The sequence below is a fragment of the Octopus bimaculoides genome, chromosome 25 (assembly GCF_001194135.2).
Source record: "Octopus bimaculoides isolate UCB-OBI-ISO-001 chromosome 25, ASM119413v2, whole genome shotgun sequence".
NCBI lineage: Eukaryota > Metazoa > Mollusca > Cephalopoda > Octopoda > Octopodidae > Octopus > Octopus bimaculoides.
In genome coordinates, this window is record NC_069005.1 from 20,656,862 (window position 1) to 20,674,861 (window position 18,000).

Below are 18,000 nucleotides of genomic sequence, written 5' to 3' on the forward strand. Positions count from 1 at the left end.
TAGTGGCGCGAAATTATAGCCGCCATTGAGGAAGTACTATTCTGTGCATGTGCAGGGGACTTCACCACCGGAAGCCCCTCGAGTTGCGCATTCGTAGTAAAACTCGTACTTAAACAGTGGTTTCACTTTGTTAGGCGAGTTGAGCTCAGACCTTCTACATGGCAACACCTCGCTCCTCCACGAAGCACTTTTCACCATGATGCTATCGATGTGATAGCTACTTGCTTCTCTGGCAGGCACCAAGGAAGACCTTAACCTTCCATTACCAAAATACAATTCAATCAGTGGCTGCTAAGCTGAATGACAGGAATTTGTATAACCAAGTATCATCATAAATAAAACCTTTTTACTATATTGTTAATTGTTCTATTGTCTCTTCATTTATAATGCTGTTGAAAGGTGATAGAGAGACTGAAGTCTCTATGACAACTATCAAACCTTTATAGTATATGTGTGTGATTTGATTTTATAAATACTTTCAAATTTACTTCGTTTCCATTTTTCCTTATGTGTAATTTTAATTTATCTGTAAGGTGAGTGACGAATTTTGATTAATTTATTTTGTAAATCATTATTGTATATTTCTGTGTGTATTTTGTTTTCTAGTTTTCTTCACAGACAATTTTCAGTCTTTTGTTTTATTTATACCTTTATGGTACACCTGTCTTTTGGGTGTTAAATTCACCTGATGAATCCAGTAATGTGCACAACTCTTCTATAGTAAAATTTTGTTGTATACCCAATTGAATATTAGCCAATAACCCATTTTCTATAGCGATATTTCAACAAAAATTTTTATAATTCTATATTTTGTTGAATTTACCTATATTTACCTGTAATTAGAGTCACTTTGTGACAAAAATTTTGGTATAGAATTGGTTGAGAACCTTTCGTTAAATTATCTTCCAAAAATCACAATATGTTGATAAATAAAAAAGGAGTTGTTTAATGAAACCAGACTAAATTTATGATTATGTTAGAAATTAATTGAAACACATAAGGGGTGTATTTTGGTTAGAAATATGGTAACGAAAGGGTTAATATTGTATTTATAATTCCACTACTCTCTGAGTGGTTGGCGTTAGGAAGGGCATCCAGCTGTAGAAACTCTGCCAAATCAGACTGGAGCCTGGTGTTGCCATCCGGTTTCACCAGTCCTCAGTCAAATCGTCCAACCCATGCTAGCATGGAAAGCGGACGTTAAACGATGATGATGATGACTACTAAGTTAATGTAATGTATATTTAAATTTTGTATGGTTTCAATCTGAATGTTACCTACTTTATTTTATTTTATAATTTATTATTTATCTTGATTACATATCCTTAAATTATTTCTCAAAATCATTTAAAACATAAAAAAAAATATTACTTGATAGGGTTAATCACAATGATGTAAATTATGTAGATCAAAAACCTTATTTTGACCATTAATTTGTATTTCTGCAAGATCTATAATAGGTAATTTTCTTTACATTTCTTTTCTTCTCAAACCCCTAACGGTTTTCTTATTTGATGAAACAGCGCCGTAAACATGTCATCACTTAATATCCTAGGTTAACAATTGTACTTAGTTACTCTACTATATAACGGTTTTCTTAACCAATATTGCAAGCAGTTTCAATATGTTCATGTCAAAACAACCCGATTTGAACTTCTCTACATACATGTAATTTATATACAAATAATAATGTTGTCTGTTGTGAATTAATGTAACTTGGCTCTGAAGAGATGGAAGGCCCTAATTTCTAATCTCAGACAAGAGTAAGTCGGGATCTTGCATCAAAATGCACATAGGATAATAAACAAGTTTTATTAATATATAGGATTGCGTCATGGCTCTTATTTCAATTGATACGCACCCAAAATTGTATCACCTATACGAAAGTTATATTTAAACAAAGTATAAACAAGTTTTCAAGTGTGAATTTTGCTACTTTGGTAACAGTTACAATACTTAACTTACCAAAATATTTGGTAGATATTTAAATACGCAAATATATATGTGTGTGTATATATATATATCGATTTGGAGCCCTACAGACAGGAGGCAGAGGCAACTGTGGAACAATCCTGGACAAATTTGAAGGAAGCTACAGTTGGAGTGTACAAAGAGGTTCTGGGAAGACGACCAGTGAACAGGAAGCCTTGGATAAGTGACGAGACTTGGCAGAAAGTGGAGGAGAGGAAGATGCTGAAGCAGGAGTTGAACCAAGCCAGAACCCATCAGCAGAAGCAGGCTGTTGCTAGTAAGTATAGTGAGGCGCTGAGAGAAGTCAAGAAGAAACTAAGGAGAGACAGAAGAACATACTTCAATGAAGTGGCCGACGAAGTGGAAACAGCAGCGAGGAAAAGAGACTTGATGTCAATATATGCAACAATAAGGTTACTTCCGTCAGACCAGTAAAGGACAAGGCTGGATGGTTGCTAACTTCCATTGAGGACCAACTGGCGAGATGGAAGGAACACTCTCAAGAAACATTTTATCGCCCTCCACCTCAATATCTGCAAGAATTGGGGCCAGGGATCCCGCTCAATATCCACATTGGAGAAATCACCAAAGCCGTGAAGAGCTTACACCTTTAGTGTTCAAATCGACCGTAACCAGCTAAAATTAATTAATTAAGCTCTACAAAATTGCTAAAAAAAACAAACAAATCACATTATTGAATTCTCGTAGCTTTGAGATAATGCCTTTCCCGCCTTTATTCAAGTATAAATACCGTGAAATTGTTTAGACCACATGGTTTTTTTAACGTTTGAAGAGAAGTGCTTTCCTTGGTTGTGAAAGAAATGGCATCAGCAAGTAGTGATTCCGACTTTGAAGGATTTACAATTAATGATACAGAAAATATAAACGAAAACAAAAGTATTTTGTCTTCAGATGAATCTGATATCGATATCAGTGATTTTTCGTCGGACGAGGAAGAGTTTAATAATGAAAGTGATGAAAATCATAGCGTAAACATGGCAACATGGTCAAAAATCACAACACCAAACACTATCTCGGATTTTACAGAAAACACTGGTCCACAACATAATTTACCTCCTGATGCTCAACCATTAGACTATCTTTTTATTTTTACCAGAAAGTTTTTATGAAACTGTTGCTGAAGAAAGGGACAAATATGCACAACGTTTAATTTCTGTTTGTGGAAGAAACGATCCACTGTGGCAGCCAACTAATACTGCAGAAATGAGTGTTTTTTACAATTAATATGTTTGGTGTTAAACAGCTTCCTTGACTGTGAAACTATTGGAGTCCCGATGTGAGGTATGGTGATCCATATAGCTCAAGCATAATGTCGAAAGCGAGGTATTCGAAAATATCTCAGTATTTACATTTAACTGATTCTGAAAATGCCCCCAACAAAAACCACCCAAACTACAATCCCCTGTACAAAGTATGCCCTGTACTTAATTTACTTGCAAATAATTATAGAACTGTATATCTTCCTGGGAAAAATCTCAGTGTAGATGAAACCATGATAGGCTATAAGGGCAGAGTACATTTTCGGCAGTACATGCCTGCCAAACCTACTAAATGGGGGATCAAGGTATGGGAAGTTTGTGAATTGGAGACGGGATATTGTGTAAACTTCGATGTTTTCACAGGGAAAAAATATAATGGAAACAGACAGCATGGATTGGGACATGATGTAGTATGGTCTCTCACTGAACCACTGAACCATCAGCACCGACACCTATTTCAACCATTTTCTTTCGTCAGTGACTTTGGTGGAAAATTTTGCCCGCGTAAGTACTTACATGTGCAGTACTGTTATGAGCAACCGTAAAGGTTTACCCCACGAATGGAAAATAAAATTAAAAAATAGAGGGGACATTTTACAGATGCAAAAAGAAAATCTATTAATTACTGCTTATAAAGACAAAAGACAGATTTTATTTCTGTCTTCTAATGATCGGGCATATTACCCAGTTGGTCGACCCGGGAAGAAATGGTGGAGGTATATTTTGTGGTTTCTAGTTAATTTAACTATCGTAAATTCATATATTGTATATGTAAAAAGCCACAAAGTACCTCCACCACCAAAAGACTACGACCACTTGAAATTTTGGGTTGACATCGCATCTCAGTTACTTGAGGGCCTTTCTTCTAGAAAGCACAGAACTGAGAGAAAAGCAAAATTAACTGAGGTGGATGTCAGAGAAAATATTGACTTTCATCAAGTCAGAAAGATAAATGGAAGGAAAAAGTTTGCAGACTGTGTTCGCTGCAAAAGGATATCAAGTCAAGACCTCACATGTGTTCGTTTTCGAAAGCGCCCTTGTATAAAGGATGCTTTGGACAGTTTCACGACAGAAACATAGCATAAGTGTATAATTTTGTATATTCATTTTCATTTTATTATATAATATGTGAAAGTGAGAACTACATATTAATTTTTAGTATGTTACATATCTGTATTCACCTTTGTCTCACCTGTTAATGAGATGCATCCTGTTACGTAAATAAATTCCACACTTTCACATCATTTCCTGGCATGTCAACCATCCAAGTAACATACATGCTTTCTACTCGCTTAAAAACATTAAGAACATTCCCAAACCTTATGATATAAACGCTACCAAAGTATTCAACCCAAAGGGACTTTGCCATTATCTCATCAGCGATAAAGAGGAAAGACAAACAATAGCCGCATCGAACATTCAAAAGGAAGGACAATTAGCCTTTCTTAAGCAACTCACAGACAAACCATACAAACAAGAAGCACACAAGAATTACAAAAACAATGATCAAGTCTCATATACAAACGAAATGATAGTACGTGGCCAAAAACACGATTTCATAAAAAAACTTATGAACCATGCTAATTCAACAGAGTCAGGAGATGTAATTACATTCGCGAAAAATACCAACAACATACAAATCAGAAACGAATGAAACGACATATACAAAAACACGCCCAAGCTTCTCAACCTAATACAATCTGCAGCTACAGAAATAAACATAAAAACAATTACAGTCCCAATATGGCAACAAATTTAACAAAAGAACGAACTATTTGGAACCACAAACTGCCGATATCACGATGTTCAAACTTCTCTCGATATATATTCGACATGGCTACACCACTATAATTTCAATAAAGGCAAACATTCGAAGTGTGCCACAAAGTCGACCCCAAAAGTAATGGATTACACATCACAGAAGTATCAAACTCTGTTAAGTCATACATACTAAGATCGATTAAAAACGGACTCATCACAACAGGGAGGATGAGATGCCAAGCAAGCGATAATTTTACATTCGGTAGTTGCGTTGACAAGCCTCTTATTTATATGGACGAAATGTGGTTTACCATTAATAACATGGAAGAGGCTAAATGTATGCTCGAGGGAACAAACACATTCATAAACGTAAAACATCAAGCAGAAAGAGTCCTCAAGAGAACTCCTAGTATATCCACTAGCAATACAGAACCGTGGAGAGTTGTTCAGCAAGAAGAACAAGCCATTAGAAACAGGCTATACTACTACTACTACGAAACATAGAAATCAATGCCTCAACTTAAACAATGGGGACAAATCGAATTGAACCCACTCATGTGTGTGTGTATGTTTGAGCCCACAAAATATGTGTGTGTGTGTGTGTGTATGCGTGTGCACACACGTTGTGCATATGTTTATCCCCACCATTTGACAACTGGTGTTGGTGTGTTTAGATCTCCATAACTTGGCAGTTCAGCAAAAGTGACCAAAAGAATAAGTACCAGGCTTAAAAAAATAAAAGTTCTAGGGTCAATTCATTCGGCTAAATATTCTTCAAAGTGGTGCCCCAGCATAGCCACAGTCTAATGACAAAAACAAGAAACAAATAAAAGATAATTTAAATACCTTTGGTCATACGCCTACTTGATCAAGCCAGGTAACAACCTTGGTTACTTTTGATAGCAATGGAATGCTTTAAAGAAGGCATACATAGATACAGATAGATAGTGCAAAATGCATGAGGAGAGAGAGAGAGAGAGAGAGAGAGAGAAAGAGAGAGAAGATGAGTTGAGCAGGCTAGATATTTATAAAGTAAAACAGGAAGGAAATTTAAACATGTAGGCACAGGCATGGCTGTGTGATAAGAAGCTTGCTTCCCAACCACATGGTTGCAGGTTCAATTACAGTGTGTGACAGCCACAGGCTGACCAAAGCCTTGTGAATGCATCTGGTAAATGGAAGCTAAAAGAAGCCAGTTGTGAGTGTGTATTTATGTGTGCATGTCTGTGTTTGTCCCTCCCCCCGTCATTGCTTGACAACTGATGCTGGTGTGATGTCCCTGTAACTTAGCAATTTGGCAAAAGAAACTCGAAAGAATAAGTACTAGGCTTACAAAGAATAAGTCCTAGGGTCAATTCCATCAACTAAAAGCCTTTAAGGTGGTGCTCCAGCATGGCTGCAGTCAAATGACTGAAATAAGTAATATAATAAAAGAGTACGCAAATTCGGTTGATATTGGAACTGAATATCAGCAGACTAAAGGGGTAAGATTGACAGGGCCAGTGAGTGGACCCATTTCATTCTTCAGGAACCAATATAAAGGATGAAGCTAGTATTAAGAGTCAAGTTTTCTTCTTTCAGAATCAGCTATGTTGTGTCATTAGAGGGTTGTGGAGAACTACTTGATGAGATAGAGGAGGGTCAGGTAAAGGATTAGCACGCTCTAGCATGCTACAAAAGTTTACAAATCATCGAAATATAAAGTATGTCGTTGAACAGATGTAATGTGGAGTACTAAATGGTAAAAAAAGAAAAAAAAAAGGGTGGGGGGACAGTAAAATATTTTCTGGAATGGTGAAGCAAAATGAGAAAAGGAGTAAAAAAAAAAAAAAAAAAAAGGGATGGGCAATAGGGTTAGCGTGATGTACAGAAAAATATTGGGTTGGCAAGAAAGTAATTTCTGTTTTTTTTTAGTGTGAAATAAAAGTCATTTTTTTCAAGCTTCTTAAAGGGTCCAAGACATTTTAAGTGATTTTCGATTGTTGTGTGTGATACATTTAAACTCTCTGCAATCTCTCGCACAACTATATGACAATAAGATTCAATTATGGTTTTGATTTGGTCATAAAATTCAGTAGGTCGACCAGAACATTGGTCATCTTTGAATGAAAAATCTCCAGAATAGAATTTTCAAAACAATTTCTGACATGTGCATTGTATTAAGCAATCAACACCATAAACTTCATATATCTCTTTGTGAACCTCAGTTGCTTTCTTGGCTTTATGGAAATTTAAAAAAATCAAAATATGGTGAAAAATGTTCATTTTTGCACTTTATGCTAAAATTGACACCGAACAGCTGTAAACAAAATTACGTGCAATTTGCTTCTAAAGTAAGCTAAAAGTAACAGCTATCAATTGTCAAAAGGAAAAAATCATAACACTGACATAAGCCATTAAAAAAAAAAAAATCTCTATTTGCAAAAAACGAAATTACTTTCTTGCCAACCCAATAGACTGAACAACAGCAGGGGTGTGCATACAATATCTACACAGAACAACATGGATTTCATCCATTCATTCAGGCAAACTTTGAAAAGCTAACAGCCACCTGTTTGTCTATATCATATGGAATGATATGACAGGATCAGTACTTTACACCACATACAATCTCCCACAGGGTTTAATTAGCAATATATGATGGTGAATTTTTGTTTCTAAAACATGGCAGGTGGGTATGGGCAATTTGTTAAATTGTGGGAGGTATTTTATCAATTAGATATATGTAGGTGGCAGGAAAAGTTTTTTTTTTTTTTAATCGAATGATAGAAATATGGTTTTAATGGAAAGGGGTGAGAAGAAGTGGAATGGGGATAATTATAGGAATATTTTTAGAAGTGGGGGACTTAATTAGATGAAGGAGGGCTGAAGAAGGGCAAGGGGGATTTTATCATTAGAATAGTGGAAAAAATTTCAAAATTTAAAATAAGCTGACACACAAGTGTGTTTCTCAACACACAAAATTCAACCATGAATTAAGAATAAAATCTTGCCAGCCTGGCAGACTTTGTGTGTGTCTTATACAGAAACAGAACATGCAAAATTTGTAGTCATAAAGGTTATAGACCTTATTAGACAACAAACAGCAATTGAAAATTAAAGGGGGGAAAAAAACAAAAACAAAAACAAATTCACTGGTAAACATAAACAGGATTCTAGAAACTTCCCTGCTGCTGTGACAAATGCTTGTTGACAACTCAGCTGAAGACTTGGTTTCATTCTATCTTGCTGTTCTCTATTTGTTTCGTACTCGGAATATAAACTTTAAAGGAGAAATTTGACCGTGAAAAGGATCCCTGAAAATATAATTAAAAACAATCAATAAGTTGAAAATATGAAACATACAATTAATTCTGATTTCAAATTTTGACACAAGCCAACAATTTTAGGGAAGCGGGGTACCTAACTGGTACTTTTTTTTATCGACCCAAAGAAGATGAAAGGCAGACAGGACCTTGGCGGAATTTGAACTCAGAACGTGAAGATGGACAAAATAGTGCTAAACATTTTGCCCAGAGTGCTAATGACTGTTAGCTCACCACCATAAACATTAATTTTGACATGCCAAATAGGAACAAGTGTGGTTAAGAAGTTTACTTTTCAACCACATGCTTTCAGTTTCAGTCCCACTGTGCAACATGTTGGGCAAGTGTCCTTTACCCTTGCCTCAAGCAAAGGTTTCCGAGTGGATATGGTAGATGGAAACTTAAAGAAGCCCATTCATAAAGAACATGTCTGACCATAGGAAAATACTACCTTGCTTGAAAACTGGAGATGGTTGCCTCAACAAATTCAGTGGGACCCAAGGAATCATGGAAAAGTGGATATTAAAAGAATGATGATGATATACAATGGAAATTATGACTAATGAATAAATATTGTCTTAATCATGGGTTTTTTCATTTTTAATTAAGATCTAAAAATCAGCCATTAACTTTACACCAACCTGATACCTATGTATGTATGTATGTATGTATGTATGTGTATATCAGATACACACACATACAATGGGCTTCTTTCGGTTCCCATCTACCAAATCAACTCACAAGGCTTTGGTTGGTCTGAGGCTATAAGAAAAGGCACTTGCCCAAGGTGCCATGCAATGGGACTAAACCCAGGACCACGTGGTTAGGAACGAAGCTTCCAACCACGCAGCCACACCTGCACTATATGCACAAACATTTTCTGTTATGATATGCATGTTTTCCTAAAAAAAAACAAAAAAACAAATTTGTCCTCAAATACTTTATGTAACCTCTGTGTGTGTGTGTTTGAGTCATGGACTCTCCCATGATGTACAAGGCTTTGGCAATATCTTGTCAAACAACCATACAGATGATTTGTTTATAGTGATCAAATGCTTGTGTTCACACAAGCTCACTCCCTCCATCATATGGACATTACCTGTACAGGTGCACCATGTGCCACATGACGAAATGATCGCAGAGCAAAATGAAATGAGGTGCTTTGCTCAAGAATACAATGCAACACCTGGTCTGGGAATTGAACCCACAATCTCGCAATATATATAAGGTATAAATAATGGTCATTACATATTTTTACTGTAGTAAATTTGACTTACAGCCGTTTCCAGTAATCATTATAGTTACGTTATAAATAGATTTGTTCAATCAGTCCACTGATTGGTTGGGAGATATTGAACAACCTAAAAAATTAATACTACTTTTGTCCGAGTCATTTCTGGTTATCTGATCAAATGATTTTCCTTCATTTTGCTGACATGAATTGACCTCTCCTCATCACATGAGATTTCTACCAGATGTTTTTGTGGACAACCTATCAATAACAAACCTATGGTGACTACTGGAAACAGCTGTATGTCAAACTTACTGCAATAAAGGAAAATTATGTAATGACCATTATTTCAAACTTGTCTTGTATATCACTGTGTAAAAGACCAGTATAACCAGAGCACAACCACAGATTTACAATATAGAATGGTGATGAACTATAACCTCGGACCCTGCCACAAGAATACAGAGTTCTTTACAATATTGTTAGTTGTTGGCACTCCGTCGCTTACGATGTCGAGAGTTCCAGTTGATCCGATCGTGAAATTAACGTACAAGTGGCTGAGCACTCCACAGACACGTGTACCCTTAACGTAGTTCTCGGGGATATTCAGCGTGACACAGTGTTACAAGGTTGACCCTTTGAATTACAGGTACAACAGAAACAGGAAGAAAGAGTGAGAGAAAGTTGGGGTGAAAGAGTACAGCAGGGTTCACCACTGTCCCCTGCCGGAGCCTCGTGGAGCTTTAGGTGTTTTCGCTCAATAAACACTCACAATGCCCGGTCTAGGAATCGAAACCGCGATCCTATGACTGCAAGTCCGCTGCCTTAACCACTGGGCCATTGCGCCTCCACTCACAATATTGTTAGCTTGGTGTACTAACAGAGAGCTTATAAAGTATTTTGATAATTCCTCACTAATAACTCACGTGTGTTTGCATGTGTGTGTATGTATAAGGTGGAAAGCCTGTGAGATAACTACACAACAAAACAAAAAACTGTTAATGTGTTACTTACAGGATTTGTTATGATGCAGTCAAGAGAATTTACTGTGAAACCATCATATTTGCCAGCGCATACAAGTAAATCTGGCAAGGGATAGAGCTGCAAGCCACAGTCATAGGCCCAATAAACTGGACATACATGAAGTGGTAGTGGACAGAGGTGACCCTGGGACACTATAGTTTTAGCAAACTGAAAATCAAGAAAGAAACAATGGTCAGAAATCAGATTATGTATTTACATACGAAGGAAGGAATGTCTCAAGAAATTCTGTCCAACTCAAACTTGAAAAAAATGGACATAAAAACTATTATAAAGCTGATTATTATAAAACTATTATAAAGCTGATTATGCAAACACAATAAGACTGAATCAACATCATCATCATCATTTTACTTCTACTTTTACATGCTTGTATGAACAGAGTTTACTGCAGCAAATTTTCTATGTCCAGATACCCTGCCTGTTGCCAAGCTATTTCATTCTGTTTTACTTTTATGGTACACCTATCTTATGTGCATTAAGTTCAACTGATAGATAATTCAGTAATTTGTACAATTCTTCTATATTAAAATTTTGTTGTAAGCTCATTTTCTATGCTGGTGTTTAAACAAAATTTAAATAATTTTACATTTTGATCAATTTACCTGTAATGAGGTAAAAATTATGAAAAAGACTTGCTTAAGAGCCTTTTATTAAATTGTGTTTAAAAACAATCACATTTGTATGTTGACAGCTACAAAAGTTAGAGTTGTTTTATTAAACCAGTCTAAATTCACGATTATTTAAATGAAACACATAAGGGGTATATTTTGGTTAGAAATATAGTAATGAAAGGGTCAAGAGAACCCTTCACTCCACACAGCCCAAAAAATGGCACATAGTAAAATTGCATCAACTTAAAGAGTTAGTGCTTTCCTTTATTTTAGATGCCATTTACAAATCAATTCCAATTATAGTCAGCAGAAATGAAGAATAAAAAGAAGATATGACAGAAATACTTACATGAGTAGGCACATCGCCAGAGGTAGGAAATCTGATACAACTGCGACAAAGCTTGGTAACAATATCTTCTCGAAAGACAACAATCTCTTGTGTACAATATTGGATCCGACAAGGATTGCTGGTGAATATTGCATGAGGGATTTTCTTCCGGAAATATTCTGTGATAGAGTTGGGAATGGCAGGTCTGCAAATCAAAGGCAAAGAAATGTAAAAGATTCCATAATGACACAGGTTGTGTGGTTAAGAAGCTCACTTTACAAGTATATGGTTGTGGGTTCAGTCTCACTGTGCAGCATCTTGGGTAAGTGCGTTCTACTAACCCTCAGGTAGGCTAATGCCTTGTGAGTGAATGTGGCAGGCAGAAACTGTATGGAAGCCTACTGTCACTTGATAACCAGTGTTGGTTTGTTTACATCCCTGTAACATTAGCAGTGTAGCAAGAGGCTAATAGTATGAGTAACAGACTTAGAAATACGTATTGTATTCAATTTGCTTGACTAAACACTTCAAGTAGTACCCCAGCATGGTCACAGTCCAATGACCAAAACAAGTAAAAGATAAAAACAAAAAGAAAATGATAAAAAAAAGAAAGAGAAAAGTTTATTAAACACGGATGTAAGGTATGGTGATACGGCTAAGAAATTCACTTCTCAACCAAGTGGTTCTATGTTTGATCCCACTGTGGAGTACCTTGAGTGCTTTCTGCCATAACCTTAGGTGGACTGATATTTTGTGGAATAGAATTTGGTAGAAGGAAGCAATGCAAAAGCCTGTTGCCTGTGTGTATCAATGTGTTAGAAACATTATGTATTGTTCAGCACCAGGTGGAACATGTGGTCAAACAAAAGCATTGCAGCCACAACCATCACTTCACAGGAATACTTCCAACATATATGCCATTATTTAACCCTTTAGCATCTAAACTAGCCATATCCAGTTAAAAAATCTATCCTATGTACAAACTGGCCAGATCCAGCCTCTCACACCTACCCTACAATGCCATTCCAAAAATAATCACATCACTGAAATTTCAAAGAGACGAGATAAGTATTACATTTGATAAAGTAATCTGAATGCTAAAATGTTAAAACAATACAGGTGTGGTTTGAAAGAAATTTAGCTTCATTTTCTAAAAGGTTGTCCTCATCACCATTTAACGTCCACCTTCCATGCTGGCATGGGTTGGACAGTTTGACCGGAACTGACCAGGCAGGAGCCTGCACCAGACTTGTGTGTCTGTTTTTACAGCTGGATGTCCTTCCTTTACAGTGTGGACTGGATTACTTTATGTAGCATCAACATGCATGCTTGAAAATGAAGAAAATTTATTTAATCAACTGATGTTGGTGTTTTCTAACCTTTTTTTCAAGTAGTACCCCTGTATGGCTTTGAATATCAAATTATTTTAGTGTTTCTTGTGTTTTAACCATTTAAACCAACCATATCCGGCCCAAATATTCTACTTGTTTTATGTTCAAACTGCCAAGATCTGGCCTCTTACACCTACCCTATAATGTCATTGTAAAAATATACAATCACATCATCAAAATCTCAAAACAATGAGATAATGCATAATTAATTCAAAATGACGTCAATAAATAAGCATCATATTATGAATATAAGTTACTCATAAACGATGTAAATAAATAAGAAATTGCATTTGATAGCAGCTTATTTCTTCACATCATTATGTGAATGGTAATAAGAAACTATGCAATTTCTGTCAAATTGCATGACAGAATAATCTGATACTCTATTGTGAATCAATGCTAAGAGTCAATGATGGGACATTGCTACACAAATTCTATGATGTGTGAAGCTATGTGGCACATTTTTCACAGTATATGGTGTCATTTGATAGAAAGTATGTGATACTTACCGAGGGAGTATGTTCGTAGGTCCTGGGTCCAATGGACCTGGGACAAATATGAACCTACAACAGTCCTTAAGATTCTGGTATTTACAGATTATATCACACAATTCAATAAATGATTCTGAAAAAACAATACAAGATATATTTTTATTATTATTATTGATAATATAATGGAGTGGTGGTAAAAGAGCAAACAGTTGTATTTCATTATCCTTTTAGCATTCAAACTGACCATATCCAGCCCAAATGTTCTGCTTTATATTCTAACCAACCATATATGGCCTCTCACATCTATCCTACAATAATATTCTAAAAATAAAACAATCACATCATTGAAATCTCAAGGCTATGAGATAATGCATGATTAATTCAAAATAATATGAATCTACAAATATATTTGAAAGAATCATCTGAATGCTAAAGGGTTATATTTATCTTGAGTTCAAATCCTGCTATGATCAAATATACAGCCAAAATATTCTACCAGCTTTGTGTTCATATTAACCAGATCCAGACTATCACACCTACCCTTGCCATGATCAAATTTACTTTCATTCATCACCATCAACTTTTTAACATTTAAATAGGCCATTTCTGGCCAAAATAATCCGATCAGCCAAATCCAGCCTCTCACACTTATCTGACAATGTGATTCTAAAAATATACAATCACATCACTGAAATCTCAAAGTTACGAGATAAAGCATGATTAATTCAAAACAATGTAAGTGAATAAGTATTACATTTGACGAAGTAATCTAAATGCTAAAGGATTAAGTAAGCTTGTTGCCACTTTAAGATTCGCTGATGAGGTCTAATAAGATAGAAACATGTCAGCAAGTGAATTTCTTAACCACTTGTTGTCCAATTTAGACATGTATTTATCTATTATATGTATATATGTAAGAAGTAAAAGAGATAAGTCCAGGCAGATATGTATAAAGCACTTAGTGTTAAACCAATTTGGTTAACTATATCAGGCAACTGGACACCGATAAATGCAAGTAGAATAAACATCCAAGGTAATTCCTCATGAACGACAAGGAAATCCAAACACACAGCTCTCTTTATATATTTCATGTTATGCTTAAAAGTAATGTATGTTACCAGAATTGTCTGGCTTGAGTAGAACAAACCACTCCAAATCCTTTTTAGAGTATTCATGTAAATGAAGGACTGATCAGCCCATACTGGCATAGAGTCATATAACAATAAAGCCAGGCCAAGTAATGATATTTTGAATGCATTTAATACATAGATATTATACACATTATGCAATAGGTAAAAAGGAATTCCTTATTTACACAATATATTTCTGAGTTAAGACATTTCAAAATATAAACAGTACGATAGAATTTGCCTTTTATATATGGTCTTCAACAGTTTAAATCATCTATTAGTTGAGGGGAGGATGTAGCCAGAAGGGGTGAAATATCTATAGAAAGGGAGTGATATGTAGACATGAGATAAAAAGAAACATGAGGTGAAACTAAATCAGAGAAGAAAATAAGAATAAGGATTAACAAAATAAAATAGAAACATTGAAAGCATGGAATTTTTAAAAGAAAAGCCTTAAACTGAAGATATGTAAGAGATGAATTCCCTTTTTATCTATTGCATAATGATCTGAAACATACATATTAAATGTATTCAAAATATCATTCCTTGATTTGACTATTATTATACATACATAGAAAGATATATATTTCAATCAACAATCAGTGTTCATGTATTAGCATATCTGTGCCACAGATGCAAGGCTGAAAAAGACTATATATTACCTCGAAGTATTTTGGTGTGATTGGCCTGGTGACACAGCGACGTGAAGTTACCACAAAAAACAAATGCAACAGGGGGGTGTTCAGAATAACCACTAAACAACACCTTTAATTTGTCAACCACCTAAAAGACAAAAATAAATAAATAACAATTTCTAACATAAGTACAAGGATCTAAATTTTGGAGGTACGGATATAAACAATTAGACTAACACCAGAATAGGATTGCTCTTTTAGTAAATCACAACAGCATTTCACTTCAGAAAGGAAGTGAATGCAACAATTTAGCCCACTACTTTATTAATTTGTCAATACAGTTAATTCTGTCATTCTTCCTGTAACATTTTATTTTTTATCTTTTACTTATTTCAGTCATTGGACTGCAGCCTTGTGCAGGCATCATCATCAAAGGTTTAGCAGAAAGAAACGGCCACACTACTTATTGTCCTTAAGGTCATTATTAATTTAGTCTCTTTTGCCAATCGGATAAGATACGGGAATATAAACAAACCAACACCAGTTGTCAAGTGGTGGTACAACAAACACACAAATACCCATGTACATATATACAAATACAATGTGATGCAGATGGATGAGGACAGTTTATAAAAGTACCAATCGCTTAAAGTGAAAGCAAGTTGTGGAAGATGGAGACCCAAGAAGACATGGAACGAAGTACTGAAGGCCAATTTCTAAATGAACTTTACAAAGGAGATAACAGAGGACCAAGATACCTGGTGCAATGCTGTACTCAAGAAGACCTGCCAACCACAACAGAATTGAGATCCTAAAACCAAGACGCCACATAGAAAGCACAGGTGCTGGTGTCACATATTAGGAAGAGCATCCAGCCATAGAAAACAAACTAAAACAGAGTATGGAACCTGGTGTGGCCCCTGGCCATACCAGTTCCTGTCGAGCTGTCCAATTCATGCCAGCATGGAAAACAGGTATTAAATGATAATGATGATGTATATATTGCATAGAGTCAAAAGTTGTGCAACATTTTGGTAACGTATTTACTTTCTTTGTTAAGTTACAACAAAAGCAACTTAGCATTCAAAGTAGAGTGTTGCACCATCTGAAGCCATCTTTCTGCCAGAACTTTGATCTCATTCTGATGCCAGTTCTTGTTCAAGGTGAAGAACTCCACCACTGCTGCTTCCACTGAAAAGCATTATTAAAGAGGACAGACTTAAATACCATTGGTTTCCACATCAATTTCACAACTTGACTAAAATTTATATATTCCAAAGATCAGCCCTTCACTCTAGCACCTTTAACCAGGTGGCACCATCATCATTTTCACATCCACACAAGGGTTTGATAGAATATACTAAGGCAAATTTCATATGGCCAAATGCCATCCTGTTGCCAACCCTGATATGTTTCTGAGGAAAGTAATATTTCCCCATAACCAGACATGTTTTCATTGAAGATTGGAAACAAAGGACACTGCTTGTATGACAGTGACACTCATTTACAACTATCACGTGAAGTCAAGACAAGGAGACAGTCACACACATAATATACACATACACAATGGTATTCTTTCAATTTCCACCTACCAAATCTATTCACAAGGCTTTGAATAGCCCAGGGCTATAACAGACACTTGTCCAAGGTGTCATGCAGTGGGACTGAACCTAAAACCATGTGGTCGAAAAGCAAACTGTTACCATATAACTACACCTGCAAATTTTAAAAAGTAAACCAAAGAGAGTCTTTATGGGATTGCTAACCTTGCAAGAAATAGCATCCAAATTTTCCTTCAAATCACAATCTTATCGTTAACCCTTTAGCACTGAGATTACTCTGTCAAATGTTATATCTATTCATTCACATTGTTGTGAATTAATCATGCATTTTGGTGGTGTGATTGTTTCATTTTCAGAATGCTGTGAGAGGCTGGACCATGCAAGTCAGAGCATAAAACAGAATACACGGGCTGAATTTGGATGATTTGAATGCTGAAGGGTTAAAAAGATGACACACTGAAATGCTTTTTATTTCATATATATATATGTATATATCTATATATATTTCAGTGAGAATGGTTTTGTTATACAGCACCGTATTTTACAATCCTGTAAATAATAATAAAGATATTTTTATATAAGCTTAGAGTTTATGGCGTTCACTGTTGGGGTTGTATACTTACTTTGGGCTCATCTAACCAAACGTCAGACAGAAAGACAAACATGGACTCTTGATTTTCAACTTCAAGGTGACGCAGTTTGTCTGAAGCCTTAGCACAAGTTTTGAGAGGACCTCCAAAGAAGTTAATGTTGCCAAAATAGGACCTGCAAGGTCAGAAGGTCAGAGTATGAAAGAAATGGAAAGGGTGGGGAGGAGAAAAAGAAAAACATTACACAGGTTATAATGCCGCAATAGGTATTTCGTCATACTGCAGCAGTCCTACAAATAAAGAAAGGCATTTCTTTGAAACACAGAGGTGTGGAAATGTGATTCAGAAACTTGCCACCCAACAATCTGGTCCGAGTTTCAGTCCAACTAGACCCAGGTTGACCAAAGCATTGTGAATGAATTTAGTAGACACAAACTTAGAGAAACTTGACACACACATACATGGCTGTGTGATAAGAAGCTTGCTTCCCAACCACATGACACCAGGTTCAGTCCCACTGCATGGCACCTGGAGCAAGTGTCTTCTAATATAACCTTGGGTTGACTAAAGCCTTGTGAGTGGATTTGGTAGACGGAAACTGAAAGAAGCCCATCGTGTGTGTTTATATATATATGTGTGTGTGTGTGTGTGTGTGTGTGTGTGTGTTTGT

General features: G+C 35.9%; 1 protein-coding gene across 2 annotated transcripts in view; it reads right to left on the reverse strand.

Annotated features, from left to right (window-relative positions):
* Window positions 1-14: 14 nt before the first annotated feature.
* Window positions 15-18,000, reverse strand: part of LOC106875171 (DNA polymerase epsilon subunit 2) — a 38,298-nt gene continuing 20,312 nt past the window's right edge. For both annotated transcript variants that reach the window (XM_052976756.1, XM_052976757.1), the window contains exons 10-15: window positions 17,364-17,505; window positions 15,206-15,326; window positions 13,432-13,546; window positions 11,553-11,736; window positions 10,563-10,739; window positions 15-8,308 (exon numbers count right to left, since the gene is read on the reverse strand). In XM_052976756.1, coding sequence (XP_052832716.1) covers window positions 8,228-8,308; window positions 10,563-10,739; window positions 11,553-11,736; window positions 13,432-13,546; window positions 15,206-15,326; window positions 17,364-17,505 — 820 coding nt within the window. In that variant the 3' untranslated portion in view covers window positions 15-8,227. The remainder of the gene's footprint in view (window positions 8,309-10,562; window positions 10,740-11,552; window positions 11,737-13,431; window positions 13,547-15,205; window positions 15,327-17,363; window positions 17,506-18,000) is intronic.